The sequence below is a fragment of the Zerene cesonia genome, chromosome 14, assembly GCF_012273895.1.
Source record: "Zerene cesonia ecotype Mississippi chromosome 14, Zerene_cesonia_1.1, whole genome shotgun sequence".
Lineage (NCBI taxonomy): Eukaryota > Metazoa > Arthropoda > Insecta > Lepidoptera > Pieridae > Zerene > Zerene cesonia.
In genome coordinates, this window is record NC_052115.1 from 7,301,465 (window position 1) to 7,325,098 (window position 23,634).

General features: G+C 34.2%; 2 protein-coding genes across 2 annotated transcripts in view; one reads left to right on the forward strand and one right to left on the reverse strand.

Annotated features, from left to right (window-relative positions):
- Window positions 1–1,291: 1,291 nt before the first annotated feature.
- Window positions 1,292–7,129, forward strand: LOC119831735 (augmin complex subunit dgt3). Its single transcript, XM_038355213.1, has 10 exons — window positions 1,292–1,576; window positions 1,660–1,872; window positions 2,350–2,539; window positions 3,106–3,281; window positions 3,769–3,879; window positions 4,299–4,454; window positions 4,871–5,048; window positions 5,379–5,593; window positions 5,965–6,130; window positions 6,995–7,129. The coding sequence occupies exons 1-10, from the start codon at window positions 1,395–1,397 to the stop codon at window positions 7,091–7,093; spliced, it is 1,686 nt and encodes a 561-aa protein (XP_038211141.1). The 5' UTR covers window positions 1,292–1,394; the 3' UTR covers window positions 7,094–7,129.
- A 1,025-nt stretch (window positions 7,130–8,154) lies between these two features.
- LOC119831671 (A disintegrin and metalloproteinase with thrombospondin motifs adt-1-like) overlaps window positions 8,155–23,634 on the reverse strand; it is a 36,875-nt gene continuing 21,395 nt past the window's right edge. The window contains exons 2-18 of the mRNA XM_038355116.1: window positions 18,173–18,245; window positions 17,605–17,867; window positions 16,676–17,420; window positions 16,163–16,268; window positions 15,686–15,820; window positions 14,455–14,561; window positions 13,858–14,000; window positions 12,929–13,101; window positions 12,448–12,514; window positions 12,042–12,156; window positions 11,467–11,597; window positions 11,174–11,268; window positions 10,583–10,748; window positions 10,058–10,169; window positions 9,422–9,570; window positions 8,913–9,090; window positions 8,155–8,295 (exon numbers count right to left, since the gene is read on the reverse strand). Of these exons, the coding sequence (XP_038211044.1) occupies window positions 8,165–8,295; window positions 8,913–9,090; window positions 9,422–9,570; window positions 10,058–10,169; window positions 10,583–10,748; window positions 11,174–11,268; window positions 11,467–11,597; window positions 12,042–12,156; window positions 12,448–12,514; window positions 12,929–13,101; window positions 13,858–14,000; window positions 14,455–14,561; window positions 15,686–15,820; window positions 16,163–16,268; window positions 16,676–17,420; window positions 17,605–17,867; window positions 18,173–18,245 (2,889 nt within the window). The 3' untranslated portion in view covers window positions 8,155–8,164. The remainder of the gene's footprint in view (window positions 8,296–8,912; window positions 9,091–9,421; window positions 9,571–10,057; window positions 10,170–10,582; window positions 10,749–11,173; window positions 11,269–11,466; window positions 11,598–12,041; window positions 12,157–12,447; window positions 12,515–12,928; window positions 13,102–13,857; window positions 14,001–14,454; window positions 14,562–15,685; window positions 15,821–16,162; window positions 16,269–16,675; window positions 17,421–17,604; window positions 17,868–18,172; window positions 18,246–23,634) is intronic.

A 23,634-nucleotide genomic window follows, 5' to 3' on the forward strand; every position in this document is an offset into this window, starting at 1 on the left:
AGAAAATGAAGTGTATGTACGTCATCACATTTATTGAATAAGTGGTTTAAACGAAATATCTAATAATAGGATACTTAGAATTATTACAAGATAAAAGACCTAATTAAATAGTACATTATGATTACTACATTTAGTTTGTATATTAAATATAAAAAAAAAATTATCTGAGTACCTAATTCAGAAAAAAAAATATTCTAATCAAGTCATTGACTCTAAATTATTTTTATCTGATGACAAGTTTGAAATTGTCTTTATCCTATGTTACCAGTATAATATTATTTCGCACCGTTTCCAAACATACATATATCTAGGTACATAAAATTATGGTGTTTTTACAAACCTGTTCAAATTTTATAGGAGAAAAAAATTGTCATTTTCGTCTCGGGGACGTCGTGGTTGGTGATCTATGGTTGAAAAGAATTATCATTTTTACCTAATCTTAAAAGACATTTGGAAAAAAATTATAGTATGTTACCGGCCATGTGTATAATAAGTTATTTTTTTTTTTTTTTTTTTTATGTCATAGCGGGCAACTGAGCTGGTGGTTCGCCTGATGGTAAGCGATCACCACCGCCCATGAACATTCGCAAAGGTAGATCCTCTGCGAATGCGCTGCCCGCCTTTTTTGGGGTAAGGGAAAAGGAATGGATTAACGACTGGAAAGAAGGAATGGACTGGGACGGGTGAGGAAAAGGAAACGGGCCTCCGGCTCCCCCACTCACCGTACGAAACACAGTGGCATGCCACTATTTCACGCCGGTTTTCTGTGGGGGTGTGGTACTTCCCCGGTGCGAGCTGGCCCAATTCGTGCCGAAGCGTGCTCGACTCCCACAATAAAATATAATATCTGGACAATACCTACAATATGTATATAATACCACAGGTAACATAAAACTGTGCTAGTTATATATTACATAAGCAATACACAAATGCCAGGGGCTTTTAAATGTATTTTCTTATTGTGTTAATGACCATTAATGAAAACTGAAAAACTTTGTTTCTCTGATTGTTTGTAGTAAGTACTTATCTCAGGAATTTCTGGATATGGTGATCCAGAATGGACTATATTTTTTTCTTTCTATGAAAGTGCTAAGGTAGAAGCCACGCCGGACTACTAGTAGTATACTAGTATACAGCTAGTATATTATTATGTTATCTGTGATACAGCTAATTTAAATGTTTTTATATTTTTAATATGGACCAAATAAACCTGTATCCACAACAGAGGCGAGGTAAAAAAAAGTACGTTTGTTTTGACGTTTAGTTCGAGTTAGTTTTGAAATTTGAAATCTAACGTTTGTCGCACATAAGATAATACAAATAACTGGATTAAATTATATAGTTTTAGAAAAAAACTTTTCTTACTTTTGTATTAAAACTTGAATAAGAGAAAAATGAACCAACTAAATGAAATAACAGATGAGGCTTTTATTCCGTTCTTACACAGTTTAGGTGTTGAGACTTACAAGAAATCCTTCGAATGGATGTTAAACGACCCCGATTTTTCAGATGTTTTGAGGTGGATTTATAAAAATTTAGATGCAAATAATGCATTAAGTGCCAGAGAAGAATGCAGGTAGTGTTTTATATAATAATTTTCTTTCATGTATATAACCAGTAATATTTTCTTCATAGATTTTAAGTTTATTCTATAAATAGATACTTGGAACTCGAGAGAAACGGTATGCTTCTGCCCATAGAAGAATTAGAGAAAACGGTTGAAGAAATTCAGAAAGAATTTGAAGGCATTTGCCTACCTGGGGATTTAGATGCTATTGAAGATGCACAGTTTAATATAAAGATGCAAAACGAACGACTAGATTTATTGGAAAAACAAGAAGAAACAATCAAAGATATGATCAGACATAATGAGTAAGTTAGATTCAAATATAATATTAGCTTTAGCCACATCGGTTTTCTGTGCAACTGTATATCATAGTTCTATGGGAGAGTGATTTTTAATTCCTTGTATGATACATATATTTACTGTTTTAAGTACATGCATGATTTGTTGTTGCATTCCTGGTTACCTGCATCAATCATTGTAATTAATGAAGCCTGTTAGTTTGTTACCTTTAACAATAGTAAATTTGTTCTGTAATAGGGAGTAATCTCAATAGTAATCTTTAGATCTACTGAATTGATTTGAAAAAAAAATTACCATTAGAAAGGTGTGTTGTCTCTGAGTGCGCTGGGTAATATTTTATTCTGGGTCCACTTGGCAGATAACTCTGCACTAGAAGCTAGTACAAAATTACATAAAACAATGGCTAAATTTGACCCTTGGCAAACTCATTGAATGAGCTCCATGTTTAAATATGCCTAAAATATTCCATACACATACTTCAGAACAACCAAAGAGGCATTACACAAAGACACCACAAAACTCCGAGCAGCTGAACAGCAATGCACTGAAGATGGTGCTAACCTCGGCCAGGACTGCTTGCGGCTAGCTGAGGAAGTGGACAGCATAACAAATGAAGTTATGGATACTGTTAATGAGGCCCTAGATGTGTATGGCAATTGTCATGTGGATAAGGTATATTGTATTTGTTAAAACTACACTGGTTCTCTCTCACTTGCTCTTAATGATAAGGTAAAATATTTAATTGATTCATATCAATCAATCAATATACTATATCTAAGAAATTTGTTTAAACTTGATTTTCACTGTTTTAACTTCAACTTGAACACTAATCAATGTTTGGTGACAATGCAATCTAATATATAAAATTCTCATGTCACAGTTTTCGTTGCCATACTCCTCCGTAACTGCTTGACCGATTTTGATGAAATTTTTTGTGTTTGTCCGGTATCTATGAGAATCGGCCAACATCTATTTTTCATCCCCCTAAATGATCAGAGTAAGGCAGAACAGCATTTGTCATTAAAGCCTAAGCCCAATTTTATCATTAAAGCTTGTTTATTAGTTTTTTATGTCATTGTTACTTAAACAGTTTAAATATTGACTGATTCTATATGAATTAGTCAATATTCATTATCTTTATTTGCAATTGTAAAATGTATGTTTAATTAAATCATGAAATGAATAATTATTTTGTCTTCTATACTTTTACAAATTCAATTTGATTCCTATTTTTTCAGGAAATATCTAAGAGGTTCCTTGCATATGGTCCCTTTGAACCATATAGGCAATCACAAGCACTATTTAGGTCACATTTTGACCTATATGTTACCAAAAAGCTTAAACACAGTGATATTTTAAAGGAAGAAAACTTACGCTCAGCACATTTCTTAGAAGCTAAGAATATGGAGGCTAGGTTTGTTAAACATTGTTTTCTGTTACCATGTTGAAATAAATGGTTCTTTCTCTCTTTCTTTCTAACTAAATGTTCTATTTGAATTATGATTGATCACCCTGGAAGGATAATAGTCCCTATAAATATTAAGAACTGTCTGTCTGTCTATTTTCATGCCTAAACCACTTTACCCATTTGGATAATTTTGTCCCCTTAAATTCCCATTGGAATGGCAACTATCTGGGGCCCTGGAACTGATTATCTTTTCCTATGAGAGTGGGGGTGAGGCAGGTGTTTGAAAACTGGTATGATAATAAACACATTGTCACTAGCATACAAATTTAGCTTTGTATGTTTTCGATGCTAAAGAGCTTTGTAACAGTGTCCTGTTTCACCTTTCAGGTTGGAACGTAAATATTTTGTAATAAGCTTAGAAATCCCAATTTAATCAAGAAATTAACATATGATAATGTTATGAATATAACATGGTTCTATTATTTATTTCCAGATTATTAGACGCCATATTGGCCTATGTGGAAACAAAAGCGGAGCTGTGTGGGGAACAAGCGAAATTGGCCCTTGTCGCCAATTATAATAACGTGCATCCCAGTCAAATTACGTGAGTAGAAGTCTAGTATATGGCATTATTAACAGTTACACTAAAACTATATCTGCTTTCATTGTAATATATCACCATACATCATCCACAAATTTTAAGATATGAAATACTTAGCCTTTCAAACTTCTTTATTGAAAAATAAACATTGAGGCTTGTGGCTGTATGTACTTTTTAAAAATTTAACTTCAATTGCTGTAAAACCTTTTATTTTGATACATATTAGTACATATTTTCCTATTTCTCTTACGTATCAACTATATTATTTTTGATGTGGGTGTCTATGACGTATGATTCTATTCGTCTTCCATTTGGTCATATTTAGATTTGGTCTAGTTTTGACAATTTGAAAATGGTTTAGCTTTTTGTTAAATAAATTGTATATGTCCATATCATTGATAATTGAAAACTTCATCTTACAGAATGTATGCAATGGAAGCACAGAGCGCAATAGATTTGCTTGAACAAGAGGAATCTATTCTGGACCAGCAGTTGCAAGATGCGGCCAAACAGCTGGTGGACAGACGGACAAACTTGGCTGATGAAACTACTGCTAAATCTGCATTAGCTGTTAGATTGTATGCTTTAATTTTCATGTTTTGTCTTTAGCTTGTTGCTTATTAATTCATAACATAATATTTCATAGTTTAAAAAACCTAGAAACATGCATTAATGATTTAATTGTGGTGATTATCCTAATCAGGATTATTAGAAAATCTTGTGAAATTATTGTTTTGTCTTGAATCCTATATAAAAGTGTAACAAGTTTGAAGTAAATCTGTCCATTTAAAGTGGGTCAAATCAAGTCACTTGCAATACAGATTAACTGGTAATGACACAGCTGGAATGATTCTCATCAAATTTTGTTTGCATATTTGATAGGTCTGAGAATCGGCCGTCATCTATTTTTCATACTCCTAAATGATAAGAGTAAGGCAGAACAGCGTTTGCCGGATCAGCTAGTGCAAATATACAATTATTTCCATCCATTCAGGCAGATCCAGCATGATCTCAAGTATCTGCATGATATAACACAGCAGGCGCTATCGTTGGATAGGCTGCTATACTGCGCGCTACGACGAGAGCTCGGCTCTGTAGAGGAGCTGCTCCACTTTGCCGCTCATCTGAGGTCCTTTGTGATGCAGGAGGAGGAGGCTGTGTTGAGCAGAATCGTGAGTTAATGTTCCTGAAGCCTATTTAGTCCTACATCCCCATTTACTAACAAAATTACAATTGATACAAAAAGAATTCTTAATCATTTGTATGACATTTTGTAAAATTAGTCCAGTCGTTTTTGCTGTGAAAGCATTTCAAACATACATACAATATTTATTTATTGCAATTAAATACACACAACAGATCAAAAGCACATTGAGCTTATTAGAGATTACATAATTATTTTTATGTTCAGATCTCAATCCAATAAAAAATGTTTACAATTATTACATTTAGAATCTTTATCTGGATTTAAAATTAAAAAAGCTTTTTTATTTCTTTCACAGCAATCAATGAACAATATATGCATGGAACAAGATCAAACATACAGACAAATAGTGTTAACTGACCCACTTTTAAACTTTCTGTGTTCAATACTCGGCGTGGAGAAAGATGCTGGGGCTTTGGTGAAGGGTTACTCCGAATTGAGGAGAAGCATATATGAGCTGTACGATAATATAGTGGATGGGCTGGTGAAGAAGGAAAATGATTTACATCAATTGTAAGTAATTAGAGTATTAAGTAGCATGCAGAAAAAGGAGCTTTATAAGTAAAGATTTTATGTGAGCATAATGTAGATGTCACATGTCGTCTAACTTTAAATTCTCGGACATGCCGGTTTCCTCACGAGATTTTCTTCACTGTTTCAAGCAGTGGTGATGTTATCTACATGCGCAGATTAACTAAAAAATCAATATATTTTCAGCACACTCGCTTGGTCACGAATCTCGACTCATCGATTTTCTGTCTGAGGTCTCCACCACTCAGCCACCAATGCATGCAAAAATAGAAAAAATTGATTCTACTATTAAGTGTGTTTCTTTTTTATTTTCAGTACTGTCGTTTAATCTAAACGTTTTTTGTATATTTCAGTAAAAAGCAGCAAGTCACATTAAGCCGCTACATATGGGACGGCTGCAGCAAGCAGGCGAATTGCTACAACACCAGTGTCTCCAGCATGATGCACGCGTTAGTGCAGGAATTGGCTGATGTAGATTCCAATGTTACACTGACGAGTGGACAATTTAGTTCTGTGAAGGTAGGTATTCAAGATTTTAAGATTTAAACAGATATACATCTAGTTAATTTTAATGTAGTGTGCAGTACCTTAAATGCCATCTTTTTGTCTTCGTAGTCTGGGAATAGTAGCTTATAGTAATAATGATAAAAACTCGGTTATTATTCGTATTGCTTCTGGGTTTTGTTTTAATCAGAGAGCTGGTGAACCCACCGAGTAATAGTCTTCCTGTAACTGCATACTATAATTTTTTAGACAGAAAAAGTATTTATACTCTATTTATTTAACAATTAAAAAAATAAGGTGGCTGTTGATGTGCTTGGACTGCTGACGCATGCCAAGCTATTGCAATGGGTATTGCCCTTAGTATGCTATAAGTGTATAAATCATAAGTGTTGTAATTTCCAACTTTACAGGAAGACTGTTGCTGGGATGGTTAACTAGCTCTTGGACTTTTTCGTCTTTATTTCATTTAAAATAAATTTGATATATTTGTAATGGTTTTATACAAAACTAGCTGCGCCCTACGGTTTCCCCCGCCTAAATCTGTATCCCGTAGGAATATCGGGATAAAAAGTTGCCTATGTGTTATTCCAGTTGTCCATTACGTAGATAGCTCTACGTACCAAATTTCATTGCAATCGGTTCAGTAGGTTTGTGTGAAAGAGTAGAAAATATCCATACATACATACATATATCCATCCATATTTACAAACTTTTGCGTTTATGATATTAGTAGGATAATACTTGTTTAATATTTGGGCTGACTGATAAAATATGTTCAATCATTTACTACGGCATCAAAGCAGTTTCAGTCTTCCAAGCGACGTTTTATAAACTTACTCTTAGTTTTCATAATTAATTATTTACATATGATTTTTCCAGAATGGCGATAAGAATAATCTTCGGAAACTGTGGCAATGGTTTTTGACTGATCCGGCCAAATTGATGTCGGCTATGAGAAACTTAAGGATTGATAAGTGAGCTAAGATACTTTTGTAACTATTTTAATATAATGTATTTATATTTATAATTTTTGTTTATTTTCCATTACATCAAGTCAATCTCTAAGAAGGTTTAAGAAAGCATAGTAACTAAAAGTAAATTAAATAGACCCAATGGCTATAAGAAAAACGAAAAGATGTAAAAAAACGCTTATGGGTTATGGTAGACCTTTAGTATGCAATGGAATGCTTTAGGCTAAATAGATAAATAAAAAACACGTCTTAAAACTAGCGGAACCAGCAAACGCTGTTCTGTATTTCTCTTATCATTTAGGGGTATGAAAAATAGATGTTGGCCGATTCTCAGACTTACCCGATAAGTACAAAATTTTTTATCTGAATCGGTCTAGCTGTTCCATCCCATACTCCTACCAACATTGTGACGGATATATTATGGATGGATATATTATATGGATAGAGATTTATTGCTACTAAAATCTCTTGGAAATTTATTTCTGTGGAAACTGTAGTCTTACTTTAAATTTGATTAAAATGTTTATTTTTAATGACACTTTTTTTGGTTTAATAGCTGGAGTTCAAATAAAAAACATGGTTGATAAAAATTATTTAATCTAATAATTATAGGAAAATATAAACGTTTGTAATAACTAACAATAAATATAAAATCACAATAATTGTACAGTCTAGTATGACTATACGGATACATCCGATTTACACAACCTATAGCACCTTTGTGAAGGACTTCATTATATTTCTTATCAATATTTTGTTTCATTTACTCTTATATCTTTTGATGCGTTATAAAATATGTCTACGGTTTTATTCAATCTATAAATGAGTAATACATTTTCTTTAGCTAATGTCCCTATTTTAAGATGATTAAACTTCTAAATTATTGACTTTGAATTTCGCTTAATTTTTAACCTTTTTTTGTCCTTTGTTCGTCTGTATGTATATACTTTGTTTATTATATATTACTAAACGATATGAACAAAAATGCTTTTAAATTATGGATATGGATAACATTCGCATCCATAGACTGTCTTTTTTAATTTATATAATTATTTAATTTAAGTTCGTTCATTGGTATTCAATCCCACGTAGGTCTCGGTATCTTATTCAAGAGTGTCTGTTCTGGAGCGACATGTATCGGGTTGGTGAAGTCCACTTGGATGTTTTCTGGAATACTCTCTGGGTATGAGAAGTGCTCGTTGATTTTGTCTGAAATGTATGGAACGTTTGATAAATGGAAATGTATGGAATGTGTGTAGGAATGTCAGGTATTGGTTGTATTCAGAGTTTTGTCTATTTCTTATATCAAAAGTCTAAACCTATTCTTTTCTTTGTTCCTTCGTTCTTTCTTGCTAAAAGTATAGGCTGTAGCAAGAGTAAACTGGGTTGAAAACCGCCACCACTGTAGTACTGTTTTTCAACTTATTTTGGTTGTTCAATTGGTTCTAGTCTTTCTTTGAAGTGTCATGTACATGCTTTGCTCATCTAGCATGAGTTTCTAGAAAATTGTATTTTTTAGTTCTTTTTCGAGATTCTGATATGCTTGATAATGTTGAACCCATAAAAAAATCGTATTCAAATAATAAGTTTTTGCAGCGTTAAATCCAAAGCACCAAACTACGTTTTATCCCTAATATTAAATCTTACTAAAAGTTTTTGTCGCTCAAGTGTGGCCGTCATAGTGTGAAGCAAGCTGAGACTATTTCTCGATTATATTTTAGGACTCAGAAGAGTAGTAAACACATAATTGTGTCTAGAGAACACAGAAGGGTGTACAGAAGACAGAAATGTATCTCGAGCAAGCTTTATCAAGTCTAAATACTCACTCGTAAAGTTAAGTCTGGCTATGATTTCGTCTATTTGCTGTCGGTCAAGTGTGGCCTTCACAGTGATCCTGTCGCGAAGCAAGCTGCGTCTGTGTCTCGAGGACACAGAAGTGTGTCTCCCGAGCAAGGGCAGAGTGAACACGGACTCCGCTACCGGAGTGTGGTCTGGACCGAATTCCTGGAACGTTAGGGTTAGGAATTAAAAACACGTTAAATATCATTTTGATTCTAAAGTTAGGACGTGGACTTGGAATAATAATAATATCGTTTATTTGATATAGACAAAAATTTTGGCAAATATGTTTTTGCTTACTTCTACGCATGTGGCCAAATTGAGACGATTTGTTAGGGTTGTTAAGACATGTTGTATTCGAAACTAAATACAAAGATTTCATTACATTTTCATATCCTCACATATAAAGATATATCTGAGAAAAGTGTATAGGAATAATATAGGTATTGCCCTACTCCACCCCCCCCCCCCCCCCTATCCTCCCCTCCCCACTCACCAAGCACTTCCCGCTGACGCAGTAGGACGCGTTATTTCTCCCGCAGGCGGTGCCAAGTGGGAACCATCCGTCCTGACCATTCACCAGGTAGAAGCGGTGCCGCACTCGCTCGTCCTGGCACGCCACACGGCACGGGCGGTCTGGGTCCTCTGGCAAAATAAGAAAAAATTTGATGAGAAAAAATTTGGGTGGGATTCGAACCCATTTTGGTAAACCATAGCAGCAAAAAGTAAGTTTTGACGAAAAGTAGTTGAGATGGTTGTTAGTTGTCTCAATAGATGGCGTGGGGTGGCCCTTGGACTCATGAAACCGAAAGACTGGAAGAAATTCGATTGCTGCTTCAGGATCAAGGGTGGCCGAGCTGCTAATTTTCTATTCCTTATTTTTTCTTTCCTTTATAAAGCATTTCAATGCTATAAAACTAAAAACTAAAGTTAACAACTTAATTATAAGTAACGAACATAAATGGGAAAGATGGAATGGAAAGGATAATTGAGACTCACAAAAGTAGAAACAGAGAGGAAGAGTTCTGCTGCTGCAAAATAATTCATTGTATTTATAGAAGTAGTAAGAAGGTGGCACTAGCGACTTTTTTCTTTCCATAATAACCGGTATATTCTAGAACTTTCCACTCACCCACAGCGGGCGATATCTGCATGCCCAGACCGGAAAGTCTTCTAACTCTCTCCTTGTACTTGCTGCAAACCATTGTGGCGTATTGATAGGCGCTCATTTTTTGACTGCATCCCTGAAATATTAACTCTTTTATGAACTTCACCTGTTATGTATATTTGTAGGTAATTCCTTTAGTCTAGCTTGGTTTGCTTGTTTCGTATCGAAAAGAGTAAAACGGTGCCTATTACTAAGACTTCGCTGTCCGCATGTCTGCCTATCTGTTTATCTGTTTGTCTGCCTGTCTGTCCTCATCTTTACCATCATGGTTACAATTAAATTTTTTAGAGAAGATGTATTTCGTTTGCCGCTCTAACAATAAATAACAAAAAAAACGTTAAGCAACAGTCGGCACGGCCATAAATTGGATAAACCAATTGACCAATTTTTTTGCAGTTCTTTCTATATGGAACTCTTGGTGTGGCGAGTCCGACTCATACATGACCGATTTTTTACATTCCCAATAACCATTATTACTGCATCACTCACCGATTGAGCCCTGTCCTGCTGGCACAACTGTATGTTGTCCCTGTTAGAAGAGGCGGAATGTACCAATCGGATCCCACTCCCACCGCGCACGCAGCGGTAGTGGCACCCACTGGTGGGCACCCACTCGGCGCCGACGGCTCTGCGCCAGGTTCCTGACGATTTTGTACTGGAGACCAGAGTTGTGGGTTGGGTTGGTAACAGAATTTTTGTATAGGAATTAGAAGACTTCGATTATTTTAGGAATAGTTCAAAGTTCGATCGATGTGAGCATGACTACCTCGTGTTTGAATTTTCATATTTAATTTCCTTGTGAAGAATATTTTATTTAATAAAAAATTTGTAGCGTAATGTTTTCAACACTATCCAATTAATATAATATGTCCGGAAGCATATCTTAAATTTTTCGCCTTTTTTTCTTTATTTATAATATGTCCGGAAAGAAAAGAAAGAAAGAAAGAATATGTCCGGAAGCATATCTTAAATTTTTCCCTTTTTTTCTTTACTGCAGTGGAGCATATACTTTAAGGTTCTATTAAACTGCTCCGTAGTCCTCTGAAACCGAAGTGTCTTTTCAAAATAGTTTGTACTCACGAAGGCTTCACTGTCTGCAACTGCAAAGCTTCCCATTCACACTCCGACGGTCGCAAGGAAAATTCAGTGTCGTCTCCGCTATTGCATGTGAATTTCTGGAAAGCGAAATACTAATGTACAGATAGAAAGAAAATCATAGATGGGTATGGTGAAATGTTTATTATATTGTTTATTGCAAAAAAATATTTTTCATAAATATTTTCCTCTAAGAGAAAACATTTCAGTTTGCGTCTTCATGTTATATATTTATATAAATAATTCAAATACAATATGTAATTTATATTTCACATTACCCTACAAACACCAGAGATGCAATACATGGGAGCTATCCTAGAACAAGAAGTCCCATCAGGCAAGGTCCAGCCGCGGGACTTGTACCCGCCACCGCGAGTGTCACACCATACTGCGCAGGCGCTGCTCACATCTATTAATGACTTTAATTAAATATCTGCTTTTGTTAGAAAAATCATATGTTAAACATCTTAGAAGCGCAAAATTTTAGACTCAGACCATAGCAATATCAGACCAGTTCGATGGTACCACAATGTATTGACATGTTTCATAATACCATAATTTAATAGAAGAACAAAATACAGTGTAAAAATACCTAATAATAATTTAATGAAGAAAGAAGGAAAATATTTAGTACATTATTGCAAAGAGAACTGAATAAATAAAGAAAATAATTAAACATACGACAAAATTTTTTCAACTTATAATTGGTTATAAAAATGGTTCGAAATAATGAAGCGATACTAGTATTATTTTTTGTGGAGACTGAAGATACACCGTCTGGCATAACAGTCTCATGTGCACCCTTGAAATATTGTGTATTGAATATTTTCCAGATCTAGACATCTAGACTTACCATCAGCATCCATCCTCTGCAAACCTGTGCCTATGAGGTCAGGGTCTACCTCGCGAGCTCTGGAGCATATCTGGTCCGTGAACTCTCGCACTGTCATTCTTGGCACGTTGTTACACTAGAATTTTTATACGTGGGATATAATTAGTTATAATTTATATTGTTACATCTCAGATGAAGATGCATCGTGTTATGATCATATATTGATGAAGATGCATTAATTCGCGTTATTTATTTACTTATTGAGAATTTGATAACAATTTGAAAAATACAAAACGAAGATAAATAGAAATGTTGCAAAGTGCAAAATACATCCAAGTCGATACAGAATCGAATTCGGCTTTAATATGATTGTTTTAAAAATCGAATACAGTGAAGCGAAAAGAGTTAGAATACTTAATGTATTTACCTGATGTGCATTGCATGACTGGTATTTCTTATCGTGGCCAGAACAATATTTCTTTCCATTGTCCAATCTGAAATGGAAATTTACCGTTTTAATCCAAGTGTGAAGCAACAGAAACCAAAAAATGTTATGTCTATATAGTGCGCAAATACTCTATAGTACTACTATACCTGAGTGCAGAACTTAAGGTTAAGCCTGCTCATATAGAACATCGATCAGTGAAACTGGTGTATACCATCACATGCCCCACTAGGGACCATGGGACTTTACTTATACCATGACTGTAACGCTATCTGGTTTTTATGCTCTACTACTATATCTGCTAACTAGGTATGTATTTATAACTGTTCGATACGTCTAAAACAACTATTATAGTATTTGGAACTAGTCGTTATTACTAGAACAACCAAACGGTCTGGTTTGGTTAGCATTATAGCATCGTCTGGTATTGCCCCACCGCCCGTCTCCCACCACCAGCACACACCTGGGTCTGTTGCACCGTCTGGTGGCTACGGCCACTCCGCTGGCGGCGGGCGCGTGCGCGTCGTCCAGCAGACAGGCGGACGCGCAGTCAGACCAGCGCGACCACTTGCCCCACCGCCCGTCCCTCGTGACCGCGCCGCTCCAGCGGTCCACGCACTCGCCGCCGCGGCAGTACTGTGTGGGGAGGAGTGTGTGTGAATGTGGTGAATTATCAAGTGACTAGCTGCGCCCCGCGGTTTCACCAGCGTAAGTCCGTATCCCGTAGGACTATCGGAATAAAAAGTTGCCTATATATTATTCCAGTAGTCAAGCTGTATACGTACCAAATTTCATTGTAATCGGTTCAGTAGTTTTTGCTTGAAAGAGCAACAAACACACACATCCTTACAAACTTTCGTATTTATAATATTAGTAGGATTAGTAGGAAGTATGAAGCATGTGTTAAATGAGCGCGTTTATCTTTAATCTACACTATTATTATAGACACTTATGCGTTTGTGCTTAGTAAAATGTTACAATATGTGATATTGTAACATTTTACTTAAAAGCTCCTGGACCATAAGCGTAAGGTCTGCAATTGACGTTACGCCTCTTCAAATATTCATGGGCGGTGGTAGCGCTTACCATCAGGTGATCTACCAGCTCCATTACGACTAGAACATAAAGAAAATACGTGTGGCATTCAGAAACTGCAAAGGTAAAACAGCACGGTATTGCATAGCATTTTATCGGTCATTTATCTGGTCGGAGTGGGGGGTGTTAAGTTATTTTCGTTACGGAATTTCTGGATTCGGTCTGCACGCTCAAGGCCTGGGATAGAAGCTATGGCAATATGGCAATCGTAAAAAATCGAAATAACAATTCTTTCACCATTAGAAAGCTGCAAATGAAATTATTATAAATAAATCCAGCATTAGCATTATTACTTACCATATCCTCCCCACACTTGGTCCCTTCTAAAGCGGGGTGAGATGTCCAAGTGTATCGCTCCCTTTGACAATGCAAGTCTCGGCAAATATCCTCTAAGTTCTGAGCGCCTGAGTGGCGACTGCCTCGACCATATTTTAACATACCTAGAGAAACATTTATTTATTTTTATTCTATATTTTTGGGTAATATTCGTTGTTATTTATTCCAAAAAAGTAGGAAATTCTTAAATTCGACTGTTTTTTTTGGTTTGTTTCTCAAAACTTTTGACTGGGTGAAGCGTTTTTAATTATTCTATTTTTTATTTGTTTATTTGAAAGTTGGTGGTCATATTTAGCCAAGTTCTGACAAATTGGCATTTACATATCTTGTGTTTTTTTCTATATGTTATTAATTTAATGAAGAACTTTAGATTATAAGCATAGTTTTTGAAAGGTAGGAAATCGGATACATTTTAGCCGAAAAAGATGCAAAAGTATTACTTCAATTATATTACAAAATAAGTAAACCTAAGAGTTAGTTAAAAAAAAGAATTAAATAGTATTAAATTTATATATAAACATTTAATTTACTACAAAATCACTAATACAGTTTGCTTACATTGCTGATCAGCATCGAATCGTTCACCAGGTAGGATCCCTTCAGCGCTGTGGTCCAGCTGACCTGCGGAATTGCCGTGGTCCAAGAGACATCGCGATTGCGATGTACTGTAATCATATTGTGATGTGTTTATCTTTGTTTTATCTTATAAACACTGGTTATTATTTAGGAATTGTAGACTTTTATGTATGCGTGGAAATATGTTTATCATTTAAAAGTGAAGACCCGAGTCCCCTAGTGGGGTATACGTTTGTGTGAGTGATATACATTTGTTTCCCTGATTGCAGGTTTTCTTTATGGACAAGTAGGTGATCAGCTTTCTGTGTCCTGCTAGACCGAGACATTTTTTTTGTGTGTACCCACTGGGAAATCGAACCCAGGATCTTTTGGTTCAACGCACACGTTAACCACTGAACCAAGGAGGCGTGTTTATCATTTTTTTTTTTGAATGCTCTATTCTCAGAACCGTACGACCGATTTCAAAATTCTTTCCTTGCATATAAACATGATCCTTGATGCTGCAGGCTGTATAATATGTACTACGGGCAAAGGCGGGCGCTCCGTTAGTATGATATGACCTTTTGACGGGATGACGATCTAATGAGATTGTGTTGTTCTATACATATTTTAATAAATAATAATATTAATTACGTTTATCCCGATTGGGACATAGATTCGAGAAAGTATTCGAAATCGCATGTAAAAATAATAAATCTTACAAAATCAATTTATAAATCCTATCATGCGTTAACAGTAATTTAAAATTCGCAAGTCGTACGCGTGTGGTTTATAGAAATTCGTGTTGCAGCTTTTGCAATATTAAAACTGTTTTACTTAATCTGCGTATTTAGTTTTGCGTGTGTGGTAATGTCGTATTGTAACTGTGTGTATATTGAATGTAGTTGTTAGAAATTTTTCCTTCAAAATAGCAGTTGTTTAATTTTCTTTTCCTTATATAAACCGTCCGTAAATTAATTTTTTTAAGGAAGACCTAGTATTGATTGTTCGCATGTGAAAACCATAAAATTAATTGCATATTTATATATTTTTTAAATAAGTCTACGTTACGCCTTATTTTTACGTATTGTTTGTGGGTTATAATAAAGAGACCAATATAATATATACAAATTAATTTTATATGAAGCAACAAGTCCGCTTTTTGTGCAAAATTTTTTTTATGTTTTATTTCCATGTGTTTTTTGTATAATAAAAAATATATCAAAACACTTACTCCAGAAATTTCTGCAAATAGTTCCTGCTACATTGCGACCACGTTATCTTCCCACTGCCCAGCGTTGGGCTCATTATATAGGCGCTCGGATCGCAGCCGTTGTCTGCTAATGGACCATCGTGACGCATTCCAAGACTGAAAACAAATGTTCCGTTTAATTTTTTCCTTCATTTATAATATTAATAAAGAAAGAAGAAATGGCTGATACTAGCTGACCCGGAAAATATTTCAGAATCAGTCACCCGGATCTCGGGTCCAGTATATTTTGGTTTTTAACACAAAAAAAAAATATATATAAAATTGTTAAAGCCCTTTCGGAATTAGGCATTTAACACACTTTTTATACTTTTAAGTTACATCGGAATTTTATACTTTTAAGATTATGATGCTGACAAGTTTGTAAGAGCTAATCTGGAATCAACTTAATTATTTTGTGTTGAAATAAAAAAAAGACAACTAATCTAGGAATATACATACTTGTGCCCAATCTCGTGCGCTACTACGTAGACGCTCTCGAAATGTCTTCCCTCATTAACTGTGCAGCTGCTTGTTACAGTGCACATTCCAGCTACTGGAGCTAATCCTGAAAAATATCGTTAATAATACTTAGTCCTCTTCTCTCGAAATTCTTTTTTATAGTGAACAATTGACAGAAAAATTTATAATATAATGTGTTATAACTAGCACTCAAAACTTTACCGTTCGAACAAGACAGATGAATAAAACGAGAATCATAAAAATCGGTTCATCTAGTAAAAAGTAACCAGGCACAAAATAATACAGTCGAATTGATAACGAATAACTATAGATATATCAAAGATAATTTCGAAAACTTACTCTAAACGGCATATAAAGAGAAAGGAACGCAGGCGACAATAACAAATGATGCTAATATTCGCTACGCTCGATTACTTATAATGAGAGCGTTGAAATTCGTAATGTTCGTGTCACAATGATATACACCTATACCAGTAATGGGGTAATACTCACCTACTACTTGACTGCTGACTTTGCCGTTTTTATTTACAACGTATAAATCTAGGCCAGTTAAAATCAAAGCGTGATCCCAATGTAGGGGATCGTTGTCCCCTGGTGGATTCTCTAGTCGTTGCCACGTGCAAAAGTTACTTAAGAATCTGTCTATGTCGTGAGGTCGTTTCAAATTCGATGGATCTTCATGGAGAATTTCTAGTCTTTTCAGTATGAAATTGACTGGCCTTCCCAGACTGGGATCGTGATATAGTAATTGTACTGCGTTAATCATGGCTAACACGAATCTGACCAACTCCCGCTCTGTGTCTTTGGGGAAGTTGATCGTCATGTGTTTGTATAGATCTCTGTCTACGAACACAGCCGTTTCAACAAAGATCGCTGGTAGCACTGCTCTTTTTTGGCGTCTTTCGCCCGTTTTCAGTTTTTCTATAAACGCTTCGATGGTTTTATTTCTATGTACTAAATCTACTTTATATGTGTTTAAACTAATATTGTTATAACTATTTGTTGTTGATATGCTCCGTTTCCGTCTATGTTTGGTCCATGTGTTATTAGGGGAGAATGATTTAAATTCATTAATATCTCGTTCTACACAAGCGGGTTCTTCATAGTTAACTTCGATGTTATTTACGTTGTCTATTTGGCGTTTTACAATTATATGTGGCGAATAGTTTTCGTGACTAAATCGTTCTGGCAGTGGATGTACATAGTAAAAGCTATCGTTAGATTTTATCAGTCCTCTCTGGAAGAAAATTAAAAATATTTTTATGTTACTTAGCCACTATTATTATGCGTAGGAATAACAATCAGTACAATAGTTAAATTTTTTTTTATAACAGATTGAAACTAAGAAATTTAAGTACATACGACGTATTTACCTATATAATTATTTCAACTTTCAATATTTCAAAGTTTATGCTACTTACCACACCATCGCAAACAAATAGTGCAGCGTGTTCACTTTTATAGTAACACGCGTCTAATTCTTCATCAGTATGTTGATCCAATATAACCTCTGTTCCATTGATCCATCGTTTGATCAACAAAAATTGGGGATCTAAGAACTTATCCCTAGGACTCAGTTTCAGGTCTAGATGTTTCTTTAAGTTGTTGAACTCTTGACTATCATGTGACAAGTAACGCTTGCGCCGTTTTTGATACTTTAAATGTGCTATCTCGAATTCGGGATCTGCGAATTTGATAATTGTTTTAACACACTTGGCGATTATCATTTATTTAATTATTATATCAGACTTTAGGACGGTTGTGACTTCCTGATATTAAGTGTTATCTCGGATGTTTTAGTTTTATGCGCAAGGATGTGAATTTATCTTCATCGGTATTTCAGTTTATTATATTATGGGTTAAAAAGTAACTTAAAAGTTTTGAAAAATATTCTACGTCTTAAAATACATCAAAAAGTGTTCTTTATCTAAGTATGTTAAAAGTAAACAGCGTTTAAATAAGTTTTTTGAGTTGGAGATATGTACTCACTTTTACTATCTGTGCCGAAAAATAGTAGTTTCTCTGATGGCGATAGATGATTGAGTAGTTGTTTTGTGTGGTCCTGAAATAAAATACAATAATTGTTATTAATCAAATATGTAAAGCTTTATGCAGCCCTTTTAAATAAGCAATAGGAAAGTGTGACCGCGTTCTCGCCTGCTAGTGAACGGAGATGCAGTCTAAGATGGAGCGCGCTTCCCTAGAAGGTACCTGTACACTTTGACCTTAAAAACCCCCAGATTTAACCATCGGGCAATACAGATTCAGGAAGAATGTTTCAGTTCGTATCTTGTCTAAAAATAATGCATCATAAACAAACGTTATTTTAATCTGTTAGTTATAAAACAAACGTACATCTAATTATGAGTAGGAAGCGATAAAATACTATATTATTGTTGTAACTAAAAACGTGGAAACGTCATTAACCTCGTGTTCGAAACAAATCGCCGGTAAATATTGTATTGTTTTATCTGCATTTAGAAAATAGCCTCGACATTTTTCGACAATGGCCACTTTTCGCACGGATCTTGTGACTTAATCGATGTATAGTGTTGTGGGTACAAGCGATTAGCGATTTTTTGTGCTTTATTTTAATAATGTTAAATGAATGAATGAATGATACTTTATTGTACACACCAAAAGCAAATATTACTAAGTACAGAATAAAAATATAAATTGCACAATAGGCAAGTTTATGGTTACAGAGCCATCTCTTCCAGGCAACCAAAACAAAGAAACAATACAGAGAAAGCGCATAGGTAGGTGGTGTATACTATAGATATATGCTTAATTAATATAGATAAGTGAAGTTAAAATTATTCTTCTAAATATTATGATTTGCGGTTAAAGTTACTTAAAATACGTTATTAAGACGAGTTATGTACAGTCGCATATATAACTTATGGAGGTACACTGTTTTTAATAAGTCGTTAATTTTCAATACAAAATCTTATGTATATTTTAATTATATTTATCTCAAGAAATTACGTATAGAAATTTCTATTCAAATACTCTCAGAAAAGCCATTTCAAATATATAAATGAAACAATAGTTCCAAACTAAGACTTCATTCATATAAAATACCCCTTAAATTCCCTTTAGACGCTTTTAACGTGCTTCCGAACTTACATAATTATAACACTAAAATAAACACTTCTAAACTTTCATAAGAAAATACATCAAAATGGCAAGTTTACCTTTTTTGCCATGAACTAATTTATAAAAGGCGATTCATTATTTTCTATTATTCATTGTTTTGAATGACTATTAACAGCTCATGACTTATCCTACACCCTTTTTCTCATCAACTTGTTGGTATTCCGTATTAGATATGAGTGATCATTTACTGTTTGTTTTGATTTATTATTAAACGCCATCAACAGGCAAATTAACTGATAAAATTATAGATAACGTTCTGTTAATATACTTTAATATTGTTATTTCATTTTGAACATAACATTTATCGTCTTATAATTGCTTGATTAATGTTTAGAAATTAAAGACTTTTAACGGATTTTAAACGCGATTTGTTCATTATTAAACCGACGTTTCGAACATTTTACAGCGAGCGTGGTCACGGGGAGACTAAGATGTTACATGTCTTAAAGGTCTTACAAAAATTGTTGGTTGCGAACTACCTCCACCTATTTCTGCAGTTGGTATGTTGAGCATTTTTCCGGATGTTGGCAGTATTGGCTGATAGTGCCTTGTAGTGTTTTGGTATGTCTGACGTGGGGTTTTAAATTCTTGATAACATGATCCCAGGTGTTGGAAAGCTTCAAACCATCTACTCTATTGCCATTTGGATGATTTTTAATTTCATTCCTCACTTACAAGTCTTGAAAAAAATATGTTTTCACGGCGATGATTTGAGGTTGGTCGAATTGTAAGAATTGTTTGTTGTACAGAGTGTGTTCACATACCACAGACATTTTGTGACGCCTGTGCTTGATATCCGCAATGTGTTCCTTCAGACGGCTACCAATGCTTCTTTTTGTTTGGCCGATGTAGGAGAGACCACAATCACAGTCTAACTTGTACATGCTTCTTTTAATGATTAATGTTGTTTTTTTTAAACTGATTTTACTTCGACAGTGAAAGTATGCGTAGTATCGTAATTTAATGAATTGTGACAAATGGATTTAAACCCCTTTGTTATGACTATTTTAAACTGTAATGTAATTTGGCGATTACATGCCGCAAACGAGATTTTCTATTCAAAATAACATCTTTATAATCAAACTGCAGAAACTTGAGTGGCGAAAGCAAATATATATAATATTGATAATAATTGTGGAAAGACACTCGCTACATAATTGTAGCGTTACAAACTGTATTACAACTATTTTGACTGCTTTTGTAATGGCTTGTTGCGACTTTCGAAATGATGATAGAAAACATCGTTATGAGATATTGATTTGTGATATTAGTATAACGTGAAAATTGATTCGATGCGGGCATTGAATTGTTGTAGGTACATTCTTTTTCGAGCCTAGATTATATTTTGTATTACAGTGATTGAATTCAGTCGATTCTTGTGATCGCTGATTATTCAACCTTTCTGCCTTTAGAAGTTTTACAAACTATTAAATTGAAAAAGTAAAAAAAAATCTAGTCGAAGTCGACGCCCATTTTTTGGTTGATGCATTTTCTTATTCATTCCTTTTGTCCCATTTTTTTAGGTCAGCACATCTAATTATCCATTTTTGGCGGACTTCTACAGTGTCAGGTGTCACACCTTTCGTCATTGAATCTTATTTGATGGTAGGTGAACATACTAAAAAATGCAGTACAAAGAACCTTTTCGAAGTCGGCTAATAAAAAAAGGGGTAACACAATCTCATTTAACTCGCCCTATTTCATTGTGCTTTACATTTCGCATGGATCGAATTCTATTTCATAATCTGTAGCCGAAAACAAAAAGTCTAGCTTAAACAGGCCAAGATAGATAACGAAAGAGAGCGCTATGCTCAGCTGGGTTTATGTAATACTTCCAAACATTCTATTGTTAATGTTATCTGCATTTCAAATGTTTAAAAAGAAATTGGAATGGTCGCAATTGGATGAAGGAAATAGCGATTTAAACTTTTTGTTACTGTATGCAGGACATATTTTTCGTTTAAGATACTTAATGTGCTTTGTGCTGTTATTTATCATTTGATATATAATTTATTATTTAATATATGGGGCTTATCCCATAGAGTTCATATAGGATAAAGTTATAAGAATTGGCAAATACGTAAATATTGTGCATAGTTTATTATTTTGGTATATATTTATTTCAGGAAAGATGTGTAACATCTTTTAACTGTACTTTCAAACCTAATTTTGTTAAATTATAATTTAAAAGTTCTATTCGAATCCTCATCTAAATATTATTTCAATAATATCCTCATTTTAAATAATTGTTACATGTGCGTTTAGTTAAACCTTTTGATACAATATCACCTTGACAATTAGTTTTTGAGTGGTGCATTTAGAATCAGTCACGCTGCTTCAAATAAACGTCTATAACGATTGAGATAGGTCAAACAAAGGTTAGTATTGTAACTGATATGTGGTGTGATAATATGAAAAAATCTATTCGCCATTTAGTTTGGGTAAAAACACTTTCTTTTTAATTTTGAAAACGTTTAAAAGATATATTTTAAATGAAATGAATTATGCACTAGAATAGAAAGAATAATATTTAAATAAATCTGTGGAGGAAGGAGGAGCAAGATGTGTTGGAAAATTGTATATATGCCTATAGTGAGAACATTTCGCTTGCGCGATTTAGAAACGTGTCCCAACATCTCTTTATATTATGCAGAACGAAGTTCTTTCAACATTTCAAATCGCGAATAGAATGGTGAGTCTAAGAAAATATTAAGAAAACCGTTTTTGTAGATTATTGTAAGATCTAAACATTTAATCTGGGGTGTTGCTAAAGCCTACCATTTTCGAAAAAAAAAAAGAACCTCATATGACCGTTATGACGAATAACTTTGTAAGTCCAAATGATTGGTACCAGTGGGGAAGCTTTACACTTCATTCAATGGCCAACCGTCTCTACGTTCGCTAAGTTTCCCTCACCGACATTTCTTGTTGATTGAGAATGACAGAATTTAGTTGTACAAACTAAAGTCCTTGGAAATTAAGTGTACTAAAGATATACTGAGAAAGATTAATAATTCTGAATTAAGAGTCGGTTAATTTATACATACAGAGGTAATCAAGTGAAAAAAATAATGTCTAGGTCTGACAGGACAGAAAAAGCCTCCCCATATCCCACTTAGTCTGCCTGAAACAGTGTAATATTGCTTACCGACCAAAGCACCTTTCACAAACGTTTCCTTTAAAAAAATAAAACACCTCAAGTTCAACCACTAAGCCATCGCTGTATAATTAAAAACAATAATTAAGATAAGCCGCAAACATGCATCGTGTAACATGTTCATAATTTCAGCGGACCTTCCTCATAATAGCTTGTTTTTACAGCAATTTACGTCGCGTGCATCAAAAGCACAGGGTCAAAATGAAATTATCCGTGTTATTTGAGCCATTATGTGATAAAATACCTGGGATTTATCCGTTTCAGTGAGTTCAAGGTTTAGCAATGGAAGCGCCAAAGAACCTTATTGATGCTAAGCGTGATAAATAGGTGCGTATTTATTGTTTTGTCACTATAAAAGTTTTGTAGATTTTATGTACAGGGCGTACAGATATTTGCCAGAAAACGTGTTTGTCGTACGTAAACAAAGTCTATTGTAATCTGCGAATAGCATTCTAGATTTTTTTATTATCGTGTTTATTCTTATATTTTAATATTCATAATGTAGTATTTTATTAATTGTTCTAATATACCTACTATTTGAGTTTAACTTATTTTCAAAGCTTGTAGGGTATAACTAACTAGCTTCGTTCGAGGCTTTCCATGGAAATGAGACGATGCTATGATAAAAAGTATCCTATGCTACTGTCAAGCCTTGTAACCATCTATCTCCTGCCAAAAATCGTGTCACAAAATCGCTGTTTTGAAGGGTGATAAACAATTAAACAAACACACTTACGCATGTAATTGTAAGGATTATTGTATAAATTATAATTTAAGAACTTTTAAAAGAAACCTACTTATATTAAAATAGATGTCTGAAGACCAACAAGAGCATTACAGATGTATCTTTGTAATCTTACTATTTTTTGCACGATTGTTACTGACCTTATGTTTTTAGATTACCTTTTGTCTGATAGATTTCCGCATAATACATTGTATTTTGCACACTAGTAAAATCTTTAACTTATACGCTATTTGATAATTTAAATATTTATGATTCTATATTAGGATAAGACAGCATTTTAATAGGAATCTTATGTTAACATATTTCCTTATTTTTTGGATTTTTAAAATTTGATTAAATTATAATAATGCGTCTTTCACTATCGGTAAAGTTAAAATAAATTGTATATAT

What these genes read in the sequence shown, in the direction of transcription:
- LOC119831735 (XM_038355213.1), top strand. Translation starts at nt 1,395, where the DNA reads ATGAACCAACTAAATGAAATAACAGATGAGGCTTTTATTCCGTTCTTA. An exon ending in AGTGCCAGAGAAGAATGCAG is followed by an intron (nt 1,577 to 1,659) that starts GTAGTGTTTTAT and finishes TTCTATAAATAG; the next exon opens with ATACTTGGAACTCGAGAGAA. An exon ending in GAAAATGATTTACATCAATT is followed by an intron (nt 5,594 to 5,964) that starts GTAAGTAATTAG and finishes TGTATATTTCAG; the next exon opens with TAAAAAGCAGCAAGTCACAT.